Raw genomic sequence first — 19,084 nt, 5'->3', positions numbered from 1 at the left:
AAAAACCTGAACCATTACATGTTTTACAGAGCATACTCAAGGATTGAAAAATGTGTGTAGTATACAGCACAGTAATTAGGTGTGGTGGCTGCAACCGGGTTTTCTGTGTTTTTCACCTGGTGATCTGGCCACAAAACACACCTGTATGAGTGCCTCCACTCTGGATGAAGGAGCAACAGTGACACCTTTTGGACAGCAGCATTGTCAATCTGGGGAGGGGAGTGTTAAATGCATAGCAGATTTAGATATGCTGATAAATTGAAGCCAAACTTCAGCTAACGCTTTTTAAGCAGTTACAGCAGCAGTTTATTTCCTTTTGGGATAAAGGTTTTACTTTAACCACTTCAGCCCCGGAAGATTTGGCTGCTCAATGGCCAGGCCATTTTTTAGGATACGGCACTGCATCCCTTTAACTGACAATTGCGCAGTCGCGTGACACTACCCAGACAAAATTGACGTCCTTTTTTCCCACAAATAAAGCTTTCTTTTGGTGGTATTTGATCACCTCTGCGGTTTTTATTTTTTGCGCTATAAACAAAAGAGCAACATTTTTGAAAAAATACATCTTACTTTTTGCTATAATAAATATCCCAAATTTAAAAAAACACAAAAAAACAAATTTTTGCCTCAGTTTAGGCCCATATGTATTCTTCTACATATTTTTGGTAAAAAAAATTGCAATAAGCATAGTGATTGGTTTGCGCAAAAGTTATAGCATCTACAAAATAGGGGATAGATTTATGGCATTTTTATTATATATATATATATATATATATATATATATATATATATATATATATATATATATATATATATATATATATATATATATATATATATATATATACATATATATATATATATATATATATATTTTTTTTTTTTTTTTTTTTCATCAGGACTGCAATATTGCGGCTGACAAATCTGACTCTTTTGACACATTTTTAGGACCAGTGACATTTATACAGCGATATAAAAATGCACTGATTACTGTATAAATGGCATTGGCAGGGAAGGGGTTAACACTAGGGGGTGATCAAGGGGTTAACTGTGTTCCCTGTGTGTGTTCTAACTGTAGGGGGATGGGACTGACTAGGGGAAGAGAGAGATCGGTGTTCATACTCGGTATGAACACACGATCTGTCTCCTCTCCCCTGAGAGAAATGGGATGTGTGTGTTTATGCACACACATTCCCGTTCTCATTCTGTAACGAGCAATCGCAGGTTCCCCCGGGCCCGCTGGGCACTCGTATAGGCTCCGGGGACACGCTTTGGGCGCGTGCCGCCGGAGGCATCTTAAAGAGCCGACTTACAGCTACGACGTCTCGCGCAGGGGAGCCAACCTGCTGCAGTATAAGTGGTTAATGAATAAAAGCTGACCATTGTAAGTACTCCTGTTGGTATTAAATGTTTTTTTTCAACACTCTTAAAGGGTAAGTTCACCTTTTTTGTACAGTATTTTTTTTTTCTTCTAAATTCCAGCTCCCCTATGCACCAATATGGCAATTATGTACTTTTTTTGCAAAAATATCAAAGGTTTCCATTAAATCTACAGTCACTTACTTTTCTTGTCCTAATCCATGTTTCCATTAGTAATGTCTTTCTTCCTGATCAGAGGTAATGACACAGGAAGTAGTTGACCAGCTGACCTCATTAGCACACACCCTGCATCATCCACCCGCCCATTCCCAGGTGCACGTTTTTTAAATGAAATACAATCAAGCAGTGATCACCCTTCTCACTAAATACACAATATAAAATCAGATTGTATAGTGTATGGCCATGTTTATACACCTAAAATTAGTAGTTGCGCTTTCAGTGCCATTAACAGCACACCAAACACAGAGGCAAACACACATTTTGCCATGTGAAAAAACGAGGGGCAAATGCTGCAAAACACACAGTAAAAACACACAACCCACAAAATGCCAAAATGTCCCATTAACCACATTTAGTGCAGCCAATTGAAATCAACAGGCTGCCCTATACGTGTCAAAGGAGACACAATGTGCGTTCCCACTATGCTAGATGTGAAGGGGCCTGAAAGTGAAATTGATGCGTTACCACAGGAACAATGAGGCTCCATTCACATCTGTGTGTTTCCTTGCATTTCAGAAATGCGCTGCACCAAAAATTGCAGTAAAAAACGCACCAAGCTCCACTCTAAAGTAAAAAAAAAGTTCTGAAGCTTCTTTGCTGTGTGCTGTGTGATGGGCTGCCCTATGTGTGATGAGTGAAAATGCTCCAAAACGCCCCCCCCCCCCCCCCCCCAACAAAAAAACAAAAAAAAAACGCATGTGGGAATGTGAGTTCTGAACGGGGCTTGAAAGCTGAGTCCACTCCCTCCTATGTACACTATACACTATGCAATCTGATAGTGTATTTAGTGAGAAGGGTGATCACTGATTGATTGCATTTCATTTAAAAAGCGTGCACCTGGGAGTGGGAGGGTGGATGATGCAGGGTGTGTGCTAATGAGGTCAGCTGGTCAAATCCTTCCTGTGTCATGACCTAAAGTCTGATCAGGAAGAAGACATTACTAATGGAAACGTCTGGAAACAGGGATTAGGACAAGAAAAGTAAGTGACTGTAGATTTAATGAAAAGCTTTGATATTTTTGCAAAAAAAGTACATGAATGCTATATTGGTCCATGGGGGAACTGGAATTTAGAAAAAAGTGTACAAAGGTGAACTTACCGAAAAGAGGTGCAAAAGCACTTCTAAAACAAGCAGCGCTTTAGCACTAACTACCGGCGCTTTCAGTGTGAAAGTAGCCTTAGTCCTTTATCTGCAGGACAGCTTGTTCTGTTGAAAAACAGACTTACTGGCAAAATCTGAAAGTAAGAGTGTTTGAAGGTAGTAGGTATGGCGCTGTTCTTTTTATAATTGTGTGGTGCCCTTTTAATAATCTCTAATGTTAAATTAGATTGCAATTTTATTTCTATACCTCGGTGTTACCAATCTTTATTCATTAAAACTTATGGTAATCGAGTTTAAAAAGTGACAGGTGCTCTTAATTATTAAAAAATTAAAACATGAAATAAAGTGACAGAAAATTGATACCTCAGTGTTACCAAACCCTTTTCATTAAAACTTATTCTGTTAACTTGTAAAGTGACAGGTGCTCTTAATTATTCAGAAATATATAAATTAAATGGCAGAGAGTTGGTAAACCTTTGCTGTGAAAAATAATCCTTAAATGAATAACACTTGTAATTTAAAGTGACCAGTGCACTTAGAATTTAAGCCAGTAAACAAATAGTCTTTGATATATGTAAATATCCTCCAATAAAATAGTCAATGAGTTATGTGACAGGTGCTCTGCTTGTGCCTCACTTAGTGCTCCCCCTATGGTACTGCACTCACCAGAAAGTTCTCCCCTCTGGGGGGTGTCTGACATTCACAGTTTAAGCCACTGTGTAGCAGACCCAGATCCACGCCTTTTTATGTATTTCTCCTCTCCTTCCTCCTTTTAGAAATTCAGCCCCTCCGTCTCATCCACATGCAGAGAAAAATTACATCCCATAGCACAATACCATTTTCATTATATTTATTTTGTTAACAACAGCTGGGAATGTACTGCCAATTTGTCTGCATACAATAAGCATTTAAAATCGGGAAGTCCGGGATGCCATTCATTCCATGGCTTTGGCAGGAAGTGACGCAAGGACGCTGGAAGCTCCACCCTAGGCGTTTCGTCAGCACAACGTCATCAGGCCGCTGTTTACTAACTCTCTGCCATTTCATTTATTTATTTCTGAATAATTAAGCGCACCTGTCACTTTACAAGTTTATTAACAGAATAAGTTTAACCACTTCCCGCCTGGCCTAATGACGGCCGGGAAGTGGTTCAGTTATCCTGACTGGGTGTCATATGACGTAGGGTTCCATCGGGTTCTTGATCACCTCCCTGACTAAGGCCCTTCTCCCCCAATCGCTCAGTTTGACCGGGCAGCCCGTTCTAGTAAGAGTTCTGGTGGTTCCAAACTTCTTCCATTTACGGATGATGGAGGCTTCTGTAGTCATTGGGACCTTCAATGCTGCAGAAATTTTCCTGTACCCTTCCCCAGATCTGTACCTCGGTACAATCCTGTCTCAGAGGTCTACAGACAATTCCTTGGACTTCATGGCTTGGTTTGTGCTCTGATATGCACTGTTACCTGTGGGATCTTATATAGACAGGTGTGTGTCTTTCCAAATCATGTCCAATCAACTGAATTTACCCCAGGTGGACTCCAATCAAATTGTATAAACAACTCAGGCTGGGTTCACACTGGTACGACACGACAGTCATACGACTATGGATCTGACTTTGCCCTGTGACTTGAAGTCCGACATACTTCAATGAACAGGGATCCGACTTTGATCCCAACAATGCCAGGCACTTTGTGAATCTTTAGGGGAAACTCCATGCCAAATTAAAAAAGACCATATCAGGCCCTTCGGTCTGGTATGGACTTTAAGGGGAACCCCCACGGCGAAAAAACGGCGTGGCCCCCCCCCAAAATCCATACCAGACCCTTATCTGAGCACGCAGCCAAGCAGGTCAGGAAAAGCCCCCCACCCCCAAAGCACCTTGTCCCCACGTTGATGAGGACAAGGGCCCCTGACTTGACGCTCTCTCCCGTTCTAATGCTGAGTGTGAGTGCTTTCACACTGGAGCGGTGCGCTGGCAGGATGCCAAAAGTCCTGCAAGCCGCATCTTTGAGGCGCTGTAGGAGTGGTGTATACACTGCTCCTACAGTGCCCCTGCCCATTGAATTCACTGGCAATTTGCAGGTGCATTTAACCCTTTTTCAGCCAGTAGCGGGGCGCTTTTAACCCCCGCTGACGGCCGAAAAGGACCACAAAAACGATGTTAAAGAGCCACTAAAAATAGTGGAGCTTTACCGCCAATGCCCTAGTGTAAAAGTAGCCTTACTGCGGACCCCAATTTTATTTGGGTAGAGCATCGCACGACTGCGCAAATGTCAGTTAAAGTACCGCAGTGCCGTCTTGCAAAAAAATGGCTTTGTCATGAAGGGGGTTATTCTTCCAGAGGGCAAGTGGTTAACGAGCTATGCATTTTGGATGTTAAAGGTATCATCATTATTATTATTATTATTTATTATTCTATATTTTTTTTATTTTTTTTTATCTTCTTCCTTACCCTCTCCTTACCCATGGTTACTGTGCCTGGACTAATTGATGGGACCTAGCTGTCAGTTACTTAAATCACCACTGGTCTAATATATTTGTAATGTATCTTTTGCAGACAGTTGAACAGATTCTACCATTCAGACGACGCAACCAAAAGCATCTAGACTCAATCTGGAACCGGCAGCATGTGGATAGAGTGGAAATTGTCATGAAGGAAACAGTTGATGCAAAAGGTATTTTAAAAACCTGAACGAGCTCTACAATTTACTATCTTCATTCTTTTTTTTTCAAAAGCTGCATACCCAGAGGTTATAACAGTCTTGATTGAAAAGAAAAACAAAACTCCCCCTCTGGATACACCTGAGTGTGCAATCAGCAAGGGATTCTCAATGCTAGATTAAAAGAAAACATCCAGCCAGGATCTGTGAAACTGCCCCTTTAAATTGTCTGATCAAGGACTTGACCACAATCTATACAACAAAAGAAACAGGGAAGCACAACCTATGCAGTACATTTTATTTGTTTTGAATCTGTTTTATTAAAATTTACAGCACTAGGTGCTTCCCTTTCTTTCTTTTTCCTTTCTTTTTTAATGTCTTGGTTGACCTAAAGGCCATTTCTCGTTGAAACTGGTACCAAATGTTGTTAGTATAGGGGCTCATGGGTAAATAAAACACTTCAGTGGTGAGATCTCCTCCAATTACAATTCGTCTTTCTCATAGCCGTTACAAAAATATCACTCTCTGGTACTTGATGGTTCGTTTTTGTTCTCCATTATGCTTATGTGTTATGTGGAAGCACAAAGCCACAGCCTCTCATTTAGCAGCAGTGTTGTCAGCCTGCTGTGCAAGAGCTACCTATCAGGTCTATCAGATGGGCAGTGCAACGGCCAACCGAAGGAGTGCACACAGCAGATTGGCCATACGTCCAATTTTTCCTAGGATTTACCAAAACCATGTAATATGAGGTCAAACTCTTTCAATTTGTATGCAATCAGGAATGCCCTTGCACTACATGGCAAAAGGTAAATCTAAAAGAAATTGAATAACGAAAAATTGTATGATGTATGGCCAGCTTATCGACACTGCTGTTAATTGAGAGGCAGTGCCTCCTGCATAATATTCTGATATAAGATATAAGCTACTTGAAGGCTGCTTTCACAGTGATCAGTTTTTCTTACTTTTTTTGTGTTACAAAAAGCTGATGAAAAATGGCGACCATTAAATTCCATGGAACTCTTCACACCAGTCGGCTGCGGGTCAGTTGCATTTTTAAAAGTCTTGCATGCTGCATGTTTGGTGCGTGCTTAAAATTGCACCAAAAACACACCTCCCCATTGAAATACATTGAAAACTCATTAAAAACTCACCCATGGTTGCAGCTTTGAGACACGTCTCTTTTTAGAAGTGCAGCCTGATGTCAGGCAAGCAAAGAACGCACTGGAAACATAAAAAATGTAGTAAAAATGTGTGTGAAAGCAGCCAAAGTGCTGCGCTTTTACGCTAGTGATAGTGCTAGTGATAGCGCAGCACTTAAAGTATAAATCTTCGCTTTGACAGCCTGCAACACAAAGCTCTGCTCCTCGCAGGATCTCCAGGTAAGACACTTTACAACAAGGTTGCAAAAATGATTTGAATATTATAAATGCATACAGGGAGGCATGATGCCAAACATAATGAAGAAAAGATTCAGAACACTTATGGGCTTGTTCATACCAGTTAGCATGCATTATGCCCTGTATAACGTGTGTGTTGTGAAGTGTAGTCCCATGCAAGGCACCGCTACTTATTTACATTGTTAAAGTGTATTTAAATGTCACAAATCGACACTTCATTCAACTGTACAGTACATTGACGTGCAGTATAGTGCATTTTTATGAAGTGCAAACCACTGCACACGTATAGTATGAACAGGGCACGTAGAAAATGTACCCTTGCCCTGAGCCTGTGTTGCTCTATGCCTTTAAAAGGTTCAAATATATGTATTTTAATGTGTATTTGGCAGGTTTCCTTCAAATGGAAGTAATCCAGTAGTTCAGTTACAAGTGAGTGGGCTTTTGTCACAAAGTACAAGTATGTTATGCATACCTACACCTTGTGGTACACTTATCTGCCAGAGACCCCCCAGCACTGCAGTGGCCGCAATGTCCCTTGTTGCTCCGTTGTCACAGCTCACATTTTGCCCAGTCTTTTTCTGGGTTTGACATCTTCGCCCATCTTACTTGAGCTTTAGTTCATTGCAGCACCTAGGCATGCAAGGTTGCACACTGAGCAATAGTGGCAATGTGAAGAAGATTGCTGGCCGGCAAAAAGGAGCTTTTAATTGCAGAAGAGAGACAGTGTGAGCAATAAAATGCCTACCTGTCAGCATTTTTTTCTCCTACAGATTTAAGCTGGGTTCACACCTACGCGAATTGGATGCGGGGAATTCGCATAGCAGGAGAATATGACTGGCTCTCTATGGAGCCGGTTCACATGTCTCTAGGGCGGCTGCAGAGCGCACTGCACAGAAACACTGTGCGTCTTTGCCTCCGTTTCAAGGCCAAATTGAGGCAAAGATTCTGCCCTGATTCGTCCCTGAAACAGGGAACAGGGACGGACAGTGTTGCTGTGCGGTCCGCGGCTGGTTTAGGTGTGAACCGAGCCTGAAGCTGTGCTTTAAAGCTGAAATTAAAGATAAGCAAATATTGTTTAAATGTAAAAGGCATGTGTATACTTAACTCTTGGGGTATTTTGTGTATTTTTCCAGATCGGTGCAGTAATCCAGCATGAACCTGTTACCCGTTTATTATATTTGAGATTTAATATCTCTCAGATATGATTTGGGTTAAATGAGAGTTCGTTGACCATGAGTGAAAGCTTTAACACAATAACAACAATTTATTACTATATAGTAATAAGGCCTAGACTAATACACAGCAATCTATCTATTTGTATAGGAAAAGGGTAAAAAATCATGGATTACATGAAGGAATACAGAGTATATTCCTTTAAACATGAATCTACAAACAGTAGGACATAAAAGACATAAGACAAACATATTTAGTTACAAGTACAAGGCAGACATTTCCCATAGTTGCCATTTCCATCAAGGTTCCATTCTGGTGGCTGCTCTACCATAGAGTGTGTGTTTCCCTCCCATCTAGACTGTGTATATCATTACAGGCTGATGACTCATTGGCTTGCATGGCGTGGCTCTGATTGGTGGGCCTCCCTAATCCTGGTTAAGGATTCGCTAAATCTTCAATCTCTATACTTTTGCATAAGTCAGCCCCCTTTAATGCAAATCTTTGACACAGACTTTTGAGCGTGAGATATAACCTTGTAAGTAGACATTTTCAGGGAAATTAAGTATTCATGATGGGCTGGCCACCCTCATTGCATATTTCAACAAGGGATCCTTTGAAGTGAATAAATATACAACAGAGGTTTGGGTCCCGTTGTTTAGATACATAAGCCTAGGCATCGACTCATCTGTATAACAGGGCCTTCTGGGACACTATGTCACACCCCTACATAGATCCAAAACTAAATGAAATATATTTATAATTACAATATTTTACAGCTATTAATGGAGATTTCACATAAACTCATAAGGCAACAAACCTTTGCCTACAAGCAGGAGCTTCCTGTGTTAAAGACCAGTCTCTGCTGCTTTCTCTCTTTGTGCAGAGTGACTGTTCTCGCTTTGTCTTGGGGGTGATGAATAATGAGAATTACTTGCCTTATTACTCACCTACCTGGCAGGTGGCCTTTTCCTCTGCTTTCCAAAGCTTCTGAGATGTAGATGGTGTCCCTGACTCATGTACAACAAAGGACAGCATTGTCCAATATAACATCCGAGAGCTGTGACTGGTTGGCCAGTGAAAAGGAGCAGCTTCTGGGGACCTGTCCCATAAAGAGGGGGAAGTCTGCCAGAGCAAGGAATAAAGTAATGAATTCCTAAATCCCTAGACAATTCAAGCATTTAACACTTTATTGGGGTTTTTTTTTTTTATTTTTAAGGACGCATCAGTTTTTATGAAGAATATGGCGTCATACGTGATGTTATCCAGAATCATCTGACAGAAATTTTGACCTCTGTTGCCATGGAAGTGCCAAATAATCTTACCAGCTCCGATGATGTCCTGAGAGCCAAGTTAGAGTTATTGGATTCTCTGCACCCCCTGGAAGGCAGCAGTGCTATCACTGGTCAATACCAAAACTATGTGCAACAGGTCAGAGAGGAGTTGGAAAAACCTCCAAATTTTTACACCAAAACACAGACATTTGCAAGTAAGTTGCTTCTTCTAAATCTACTCATATTTGTATAAAAGGGGGTGAATGCTTTACCAGCTACTCTGGTTGAGATTGCAGGACCTCATGCATTTTACAGTTTGCTCAACACTATGATGGGCAGCCTCACTGAAGCAATAGTATAGGGTAACGTTGAGCATTATAAAGCACCCTGAGTGTGGGGACTCCCGGGTTGTTCAATGAGTTGGTTGGAACCTGCTTTCTGTATGTCAGTGGTGTCCAACCTAAAGGGCCCATTTATATTTCAAGCTGAGTGGAGGGCTGCTTCTAAATAAACACCTCTTATATCCTGTCCAGGCTGTACAAAGCACCCAAGGTCAATGTATGGTGGGAAAAGCCCATGGTATAAGATGGCAAAGGTCATATGTATTGTTATAAAACCAAGAAATACATGAACACAATGGAATACCCCCCATTTTTGCTGTCATTGACTGTAAAATAAGACCCGTTGTCAGCGAGAGTAAAATTGGTCCAACCATTGTTGCCATTGGGAGTAAAAAGAGCCCTGCATTGTTGGTGCCAGTGGGTATTAAATAAGCCCCATATTGTTTTTGCCAGTGGGAATTAAATAATCTCTAGAGCAGTGGTATTGAATTAAAATTTACAGAGGTCCTATCATTAAAATTTTCATCCAGCAGAGGCTCGAGTCTCATGTTTGTACGATGACTCGGATCCTTCATATCATAGCCCCACCTCCTTACATTACATTTTCCCCTTTTACATCAGTGTCATCAGTCCTCCCCTTTACATCAGTCTCCCCTTTACAACACAGCCCCTTCTTTACATTACAGTGCCCACTTCACATCACAGCCCAGCTTTACATCAGTACCTCCCTTACTTCAATGTCCTCTGACCCCCCCCTCCTCCTCTCTTACATCACAGATCTCCACCCTTTAAAACAGTGTCCTCAGCCCTCACAGTCCCCCTTCCTTGCATCCCAGTCCCCTTTACAGCCTCTCTTCCTTCCACCTCCGTCCTTTTTACAGCCCCCCCTCCTTGCACCCCAGTTTTTCTTACAGTCCCCCCCTCCTTGCACCCCAAGTCCCCTTTACAGCCCTCGCTTCCTTGCACCCCAGTCCCCTTTACAGCCCCCTTTTACTTCCATTTCAGTCCCCTATACAACCCCCTTCCTTGTATACTGGTCCCCTTCCTTCCTTCCTTCCTTCCTTCCTTCCTTCCTTCCTTCCTTCCTTCCTTCCTTCCTTCCTTCCTTCCTTCCTTCCTTCCTATTCCTCTTCATGTGAATGCCCCTCCCTTACATCACATTGCATTTCCCTGTGCCAATCACAATCCTCCTCCAACCTTACCAATCCTACCTTACACAGCAGGTAGAAGGCAGAAGGCACTGCGTGTCTGGACTAAGGGCAGGAGCTGCACATGCCCTTTTCATGTTAACAGTCAGGTGATTGGTTGCTCGGACCGCCCCGCAATAAGTCACAGGCTTGTTAACTTGAAAAGTTGGGCAGCTCCCGCCCTCTGTCCGGTCATGCCGTGCCTTCTACCTGCTGTTAAGCTGAATGGTGTGGTGGCAGCGGGGGAAGAAGGATATACCAGCAGAGGACACCCAGGCTGCTAAGTAGTCGAGCCGCAGTCCAGATAGGACTGTAATTTGGTCCATGTCCGGAACCACGGTCCGCCATTTGGTGATGCGTGCCCTAGACCGTTCCAGCACTTGGTACTTCCCTGGTGTGATGCAGGCTGCAGAAAAAGGTCCCTCAGGCAGCGAATTGGGCCCCCTGTTCTATATGCTACTGGTGTAGGTCTAAAATTGCTTATCATGAGCAGTGCACACACGGTTTCCTTCGCATTTTAGTAAAAGAGGCCCAGTTTCTTTTTAAACTACAGCCTGATGCTCTATTTAGTATTAAATATTAGTGAAATATAAGCAGAAGAGATTAAAAGAAATATGTAAAATGTCATGACATTCAGAAAATTACACAAATGTGCAAATAACCATATCTAAACAGTGTTTTTTTTATTTATTTATTTTTTTGTTTTTTGCTCTTTTGAAAGGTGTCCTTATCTATATTGACAACATGAGGTGGGAAGGAGTGCCCTTTCTCTTGGTATCCGGCAAAGATTTGGATGAGAGGACTTCATATGTCAGAGTTGTGTTTAAAGACAATGCCTTCTGCCTGCAAAAAGGTTCAGCCCGGGACACAGTAAAAGATCCATGTAAACCCAGGCAGGTTGTATTCCACATTGGACACGGAGAGCTTGGTTTTCCGGCTGTGCTAGTAAGTCGGAATTTATTCAAGCCAAGCCTTGTACCCAGCCAGTGGCAAGAAGCGCCTGAAGTCCCGAATGACTTGTCTTTGTTTGGTCAACCTCTCTCTGATTATTATGTGTACCGTCCAATTCAAGAAAGAGAGGCTTACTCCATACTAATCTCAAATATTTATCGGGGAAAGAAGGCGTCTTTCATCACAACAAAAAATCTGCTGGCTTCCTGGAAGTTCTGGACTCCTATCTTGGAGGAGCTGGAGAGAACTTCCCCAAGAGTCTATCCAGGAGGGTCAGAGAACAGTAATTTGCTAGACTTTGTAATAGAACATGGTGGGCTACGTTTTCTGACAGATGAACACTTACAGATAATGGGCATGGAGCAAAAGACAAATACATTTGCCTCAACACAGTCAAAATTCCTCGGGAACACTATGGTGTCTAACTGGGCTGAACAACTGATAGAGAAACTAGCACAGGACATACAGAGAGCAGCGGAAGAAGCTGTGAAGAGCTCAGGCAGTTTCCATCTAGCGCTCTCTGGGGGTTCCAGTCCTATCGCTTTATTTCAGAGATTGTCCAGGCACCATCATGGCTTTCCATGGAAACACACTCATTTGTGGATGGTGGATGAACGCTGTGTGCCATTTACAGATATTGAGTCCAACTTTGGTAGCCTTGAAAGACATCTGTTGCAGCATGTCAGAGTCCCCTATGTAAATGTCCACCCCATGCCTGTACATAGGAACCAAAGAGTCTGTGCTGAGGAAGATCTGGGTACTCAGGTCTACGCTCAGGATATCTCTGCCCTGGTCAGCAATTCAAGCTTTGATCTTGTACTATTAGGGCTGGGGAACGATGGCCATACTGCTTCCATCTTCCCTGGCTCCCAGAATGGGATCACAGGAGATGAATTGGTGGTATTTTCAAGAAGTCCAATAAAGCCCCATGATAGGATGAGCCTTAGCCTTCCACTCATTAATAAAGCCAGAAAAGTCGCTGTCCTAGTTCTAGGTAAAGGGAAGCATGATATTGCAACTCTTATTAGCAGAGCAGAAAGCAATCCCAATAAATGGCCCATCTTTGGAATAAAACCAGCATCTGGGCAGTTGGTATGGTACATTGATTATGAGACTTTGTTTCGTTAAACCAAAAAAAAAAAAAAAAAAAACAATGTTTACCAGTGAAAGTGCCTTTTTTTTTTTTTACTTGAAGGGTTACCACCAAAAAAAGCTTTTTCGGCAGATACCAGAGGATGGAACCACCTTCTATTTTGGGGACTGCAATATTGCAATGTCTACTTAATTTCAAGGTCTGCTCATGTTCACAGCCATAGGGCCCATGTGAATCTATCAATCTTATGTCAGCGACAGGATTGCAAGCTGGCCATACACATATAGATTTCTTTTATTTAGCCTGGGGGCTGAACGAAAGAAATCTAACAGGTTCCTGCATTCACGTTAGCAGCACAGATAGACAAATTCCCCCTTCCGGGCTATTGTATTATGACTGCTGGGGCATCATCAGAATACCCAAACAGTGCTGCATCTGATTAGATGCAGGTGCTGTTGGCCCAACAATTTATGACAGGGTATTTTGACAGGCAGTAGTTGAACAACTGACTTTTATTAAATGGAGTAGTATCTGCATGGCCGTACACTACTCAGATTTAGTCGGAGCCTGCAGAAATTGCCCAAAATTCAACCAGTGTGTGGCCAGCTTAAAGTGATTGTAAAGGTTTTTTTTTTTTTATAACAAACATGTCATACTTATCTGATCTGTGTAATGGTTTTGCACAGAGTAACCCCAAACCTCCTCTTCTGGTTCTCCATCTGCTCTGTCCGCTCCTCCCCTTCTCCGTTTTTCCCCCATAGCAAAGGCTTGCTATGAAGGCAGATGCACTGGATTGATGCGGAGCCTGACTGTGTGTGTCTGGAGACGCACACAGCTCAGCTTGGGCACGTCCCCTGCTTCTTTTTCACAGGATTTGACTGACAGCAGCAGGAGCCAATCACTCTGACTGCTGTCAAGTTTCCTGTGAGAAGAGAGAGTGAAGAGCTGCTGCAGATGGGTACAGCTCTGGATTGAAATTGGGCTCAGGTAAGTGCTTAAGGGGGGAGCAACTTTCAAAAGGTATTTTACCTTAATGCAGAGAGTATTAGGGTAAACAACTTTTTTTGCCTTAACCACTTTGAGAGCAGCAAGAATTCTCGGCTGCTTCTACTGCATCACTGCATGCTTAACGAAGCAAGGACCTGTCACTGTTTCTCTACTTTATTGCTGGAGGGCAAGGCTTTGCAAAGTTTGAACCACTGAAGTAATAGGATGAGGTGATTGCACCCTTCAGGGATCCTTTTGCTGCCAGTGACAGGATTGCGGGCATGGCAGGTCCATACAAGAAGGTGTTTGATGGATTTTCATTTTGTTTAAGAAAATTTAACAGGAGTAACACAAATTTATTTTTTGATGCAGCAGAAGGAGTAAGGCTTTGCAGGGTGGGGATCCAGGCTGATGGTTAATTCAGTTTTTGGGGACACCAAAAGATATAAAACAGTGGATCAATTTAGCCGACCAGTGTGAAATGAAACGGCGGTTTTGACGCAAATGATTTTATAAATCAATATGTATACTTGTGTTTGGTATGTTACAAAAAAGAAAAGGCCAGGGAGCTCTTAATTTCAGATCTGTGGTATACAGTATCTGAAATTATGATAATATTCGTACTGTTGTCCTAAGGTAGACTATAGATGGTCCTCCTTTTTTTTTTTTTTCCCCATCTACACAAGCGAGGTAGGTGGAAGAATCCTCCCCGCTGTGTAATTGTATTCTAACAGCTGAGACTCCTCCATTATCAGAATACACTCATCAGCGGATGATCGACAAAAGTTTTCCAGCATTCCCATTCAACAAAAGTTGATTGTTGGTTCGACTTCTGTCAAGTGGGAATGCCATAGATCGATCAAAATTCGGACAGCCCCTGAATTGTGATCCATCTATGGCCAACTTAACTATACTTATAAGGTGATCACTTTCAGACTGCACTGTGGCTAGAAGCTGCCTAATATATCTCTAATTAAAACATCTCATACCTAATAACTAAAACATGCAGCCATTGTTTGATTTACTGCCAAAATATACCAATTCTATGATCCCTCTGCACACATCCAGATTTTTTTTTCCATAGTCTTCACCATCTGTTTTCTTTCTTTACCTTGCACATGTCTTCAGTGTGTTTTGTTTTTTTTTGTCTCCTTTAAATGCTTTCCATTTCCAGGCTTCCCGGACTGTGTTCTGTCCTTTCCACTTCATTCTTCCATGCCCCTGCATCCCTACTTTTGTAAAATAGTTGTAGCATTTTGAAACCAAGTCTTTAGATTTGTCTACCAGTATCTAGGTTTTTACAGTTTTTTTTTACCATTTACAAAGTTCTGTATATCTTGGATCACAGAAACCACCTAGATTTTACCTGGTAACCAGGAGGAAAAAAATGGGTAGGATTAAAGCATACTTAAACCCAAAAAAGGTAATATATTGCAGCTCATCAATTCTTGGATGTGGTGGCCGCATTCATTTTCTTTTTTCAGGCTTTTTCCCCTTTATTTTTACCTGATAATCCTGCCAATAACAAACATGATGTCCTTTGGTGACAATACTGATTCATTGAACGGTGTCTGGGGCAGTGCAGTGTTGTCAACCTTGGATTACAAACACCTCCCTGACTCCTCATTTCTATTAGAGGGGGGAGGTATTTTTAGTGGTTCACAGAGTTAAGCTTCAAAGACCCATAACATGTCAGTGCAAAGGATTTTACTTGGACATTGAATTTCTGGCAGGATCAACAGGTGCTTTTTCTGCACATGCAGAAAATGTGCTTGAAAACAAATGCAGCTACTATGGCACATCTATGGACCAGTAAGCTGCAATATATTATGCATTTTTTGTTCTTGGCTTTAGATGTGCTTTAACTGGCAGTTTTCCATATTGGATGGATAGCTGGTAACTGCACAGCATTATTAGCTGTTATATGTGCTACAACATGTATGTATGCAATGCACAAAACACTGTTTGACTTGTTTTCTCCCACTATAAAAGCCCAGCATGAGACTACACCCAACCACATTATCTAAAACAGAGAAAAACATTTTAGGTTGGATTTGTCTTTTTAAAAGGATGATGTGTCTTTTTAGAGATGTTTCTAAGCTGTTCAATTGGCATATTGTTGGTATTACTAAAGTGGACCAATAACTGTAAATGACTACTGAATGTGTCATATTTTTATGTTGTGCTATCCACTGAAAAAGACACAGATGTGAAATATGCAACTAAATTATAGAATTGTAGATATTCTTGTGAACAGTTAATAACTAGTATTATTAGATGTTTATAATGTTTTTTTCCATCCAGATTTTATATCAGTGTTTGTGGCTATACATGCTTTCATTGGAATAAAAAAATTCACCAGCTGACTGCAGCTAATAAATATTATTATGCCTTTTACAGATAACACATACATACAACTATTGTAGGTAGGATTTCCAGCAAACACATAAATGAATAACAATTAATAAGTGTTGTCTAATATATCAAGTGACTTGTGTACAATTAATAAAAACAATAAAAAGTGTCCAATGGTGATGAAATAACAGGCCTATAGCTTCCAGTTAGGGAATGGAGTATTCAATCAACTGTGTGATAGACTTCCAAAAATAACATAATGGTCAAATAAACTCCTTCCCTCTATATCAGGTCTCCCATTGCCCTTACCTTAAAGGGCTTAAGATAAAGCCTTAGTATAGATGTAGGGTGATGGTTTAGAAGTAATCTGGTGGTGTCCACTGGTGGATGGCTCCTGGTGGATGGATACTTTGGCCACTTCTTGCTAGGGGCGATTCTGGATCCTAGACTTCAGGTCAACCAAGCAAGACAAAAAGAACAAGGGGGCTTCCAATGGTGTAGTTCGTTATTTTTAAAATTTATTTAATCCAAAAAAACAGGTTTCCAAACAGTGAATAAAAACATCCACACTGTGGAGACAGCGTGGGGCGGTGACAAGGAAAGATGGCGGCGGAACGCCGTCACCTAGTGCAAAACTTCCGGTTCACACAGACAACACTTCTGGGTCAAAGCAGCGTCTAGTGTTGTGTGATAGCTAAATCAAAACGCACAGCAGAAGCACAGCAGAAACAGATCAAAAGTAAACTGCATAGGTGTGTACTGAGCCTTATGCTGGCCACACGGATCAATTTTCAGACGAGAATATTCAGACAAAAAATCTTTGTACATGAGTGAAAACCACATACACTGTCTGAAAATTCCTTTGACCAAGAAGTTCTCTATTATTTCCAAATGTTCCCGTCACTGTGGTTGAAAATGAACATTGCTTTGACCCCACTAACGATTAGAAAATCGAATGAACGTTCTTAAAATTACATTTTCTAGAGGGAAGACATTTGTTTTTGTTTTAAATTAAAAAATGTGATCTCTGAGTCTGATGATATTTACCAGATCCACCCTTTTAATAGTATTTACAGTATATATCTCCTCTAATATTATATACAGTATATCTCTCTAATAGTTTATACAGTAAATCTCCTCTAATAGTATATACAGTATCTCTCCTCTAATAGTATATACAGTATATCTCTCCTCCTAATAGTTTATACAGTATATCTCTCCTCTAATAGTATATACAGTATATCTCATCTAATAGTATACACAGTATATCTCTCCTCTAATAGTATATACAGTACATCTCTCCTCTAATAGTTTATACAGTATATCTCCTCTAATAGTATATACAGTATATCTCATCTAATAGTATATACAGTATCTCTCTTCTGTCATTCTCAGAGTGGATTCGATATTTTGCTCCCTAACCATATAGTTGGTTACCGGTATTTATGTTTACCACTGCATAGAGATATTTAAGAATAAATTGCCTTTTTTTTTTTAAACTTTACGTATTAACTAAATTATACACCACACTTTTTTTTTTTTAAAGGTTATTAACCGATTAATCGAAACAATAATCGGCCAACTAATCGATTATGAAAATAATCGTTAGTTGCAGCCCTAGTCTTTAGTAAAGACAAATCCCAATAAATGTATATTAATTGGTTTGTGTGAAAGGTATAGAGTCTACAGACTATGGTGTATACATATTTGAAAATTGATCAATCCTGGTGTACTGACGGCCTATCTAATTTCTAGAGGCCCTTAAAATGCCAGGACAGTACAAAAACAAAAACAAATGAGCCCTTTTTGGAAAGTAGACAGTCGAAGGTATTTAGTAAGAGGCATGGCAAGTTTTTTTGAAGTTGTACTTTTTTGTCATTTTATTGGAAAATTGAGAAATGAAGTAAATTATTTTTACATACCGTCACCAGTACAGTGTTATTGTATGACCGGTGTGGCAGTGAGCAGGGATAATGACTGGTGACAGAAAAAAGAAAACTGACACGGGGGTGATCAGGGATTTGTGTTCCATGTTGGCAAACATTGATTGCTGGGTTAAGATAGAAATCTTAACCCAGCAGTTTAAAAATGTACCATCTAATCCAGAAATACAGTAGCTTTTCTGTGTGTCCAGTCAGACTTTACCCACTGAGACAGAGTGATGAAAGGTTTGAGATCTGGGAACACAGAATCCAACACCAGTGTTCTCATGTGTCTCCTATATATCATATATACTGTAGTTAAAAGCCAAGAATGCACAGCTCAATATGCAGAATATAGACTCTGGTAATATTGAAAAGGTCCTGTATAGCACATATCATATACATCCAGTGTGAAGTAGGAAACCTGAAGATGGGAGACTGCAACACCACAATAGTCCTAAAGCATAAATCTAAAGCGGCCCTAAAGCAGGGGTCTCAAACTGGCGGCCCTCCAGCTGTTGTGAAACTACGGCCCCATACACACCATTAGATTTTCTGCAGACTTTTGTCTTCAGATTTACCAAAACCATATAATATGAGGTCAAACCTTAAGAGTTTCATTTTGTATACAATCAGGCAGGCCTTTGCACTACATGGTTTTGGTAAATCTGAAGACCAAAATCTGCAGGAAATCTAATAGTGTGTATGGGGCCTACAAGTCCCATCATGCCTCTGCCTGTGGGAGTCATGCTTATAACTGTCAGCCTTGCAATGCCTCATGGCAACAGCTGGAGGGCCGCCAGTTTGAGACCACCTGCCCTAAAGGCTTCTCGCATCCCTCCACAATCTGAGCTACGCTATATTGTCAGAAGTATTGGAACGCCTGCCTTTACACGCACATGAATTTTAATGGTATCCCACTCTTAGACCGTAGGGTTCAATATTGAGTTGGCCCACCCATTGCAGCTATAACAGCTTCTTCTGGGAAGGCTGTCAACAAGATTAAGGAGTGTGTCTATGGGAATTTTGACCATTCTTCCAGAAGCACAT

At 41.1% G+C, this 19,084-nt stretch overlaps 1 protein-coding gene across 3 annotated transcripts in view; it reads left to right on the top strand.

Moving 5' to 3' along the window:
* Positions 1-16,123, top strand: part of H6PD (hexose-6-phosphate dehydrogenase/glucose 1-dehydrogenase) — a 42,311-nt gene extending 26,188 nt beyond the window's left edge. For all 3 annotated transcript variants that reach the window (XM_073603018.1, XM_073603017.1, XM_073603016.1), the window contains exons 3-5: positions 5,255-5,372; positions 9,144-9,413; positions 11,448-16,123. In XM_073603018.1, the coding sequence (XP_073459119.1) occupies positions 5,255-5,372; positions 9,144-9,413; positions 11,448-12,805 (1,746 nt within the window). In that variant the 3' untranslated portion in view covers positions 12,806-16,123. The remainder of the gene's footprint in view (positions 1-5,254; positions 5,373-9,143; positions 9,414-11,447) is intronic.
* Positions 16,124-19,084: the final 2,961 nt, after the last annotated feature.

This window comes from Aquarana catesbeiana, linkage group LG10 (assembly GCF_042186555.1).
Source record: "Aquarana catesbeiana isolate 2022-GZ linkage group LG10, ASM4218655v1, whole genome shotgun sequence".
NCBI classification, from domain to species: domain Eukaryota; kingdom Metazoa; phylum Chordata; class Amphibia; order Anura; family Ranidae; genus Aquarana; species Aquarana catesbeiana.
Note: the sequence above shows the minus strand (reverse complement) of the source record. Positions and strands in the feature narration are given on the sequence as shown.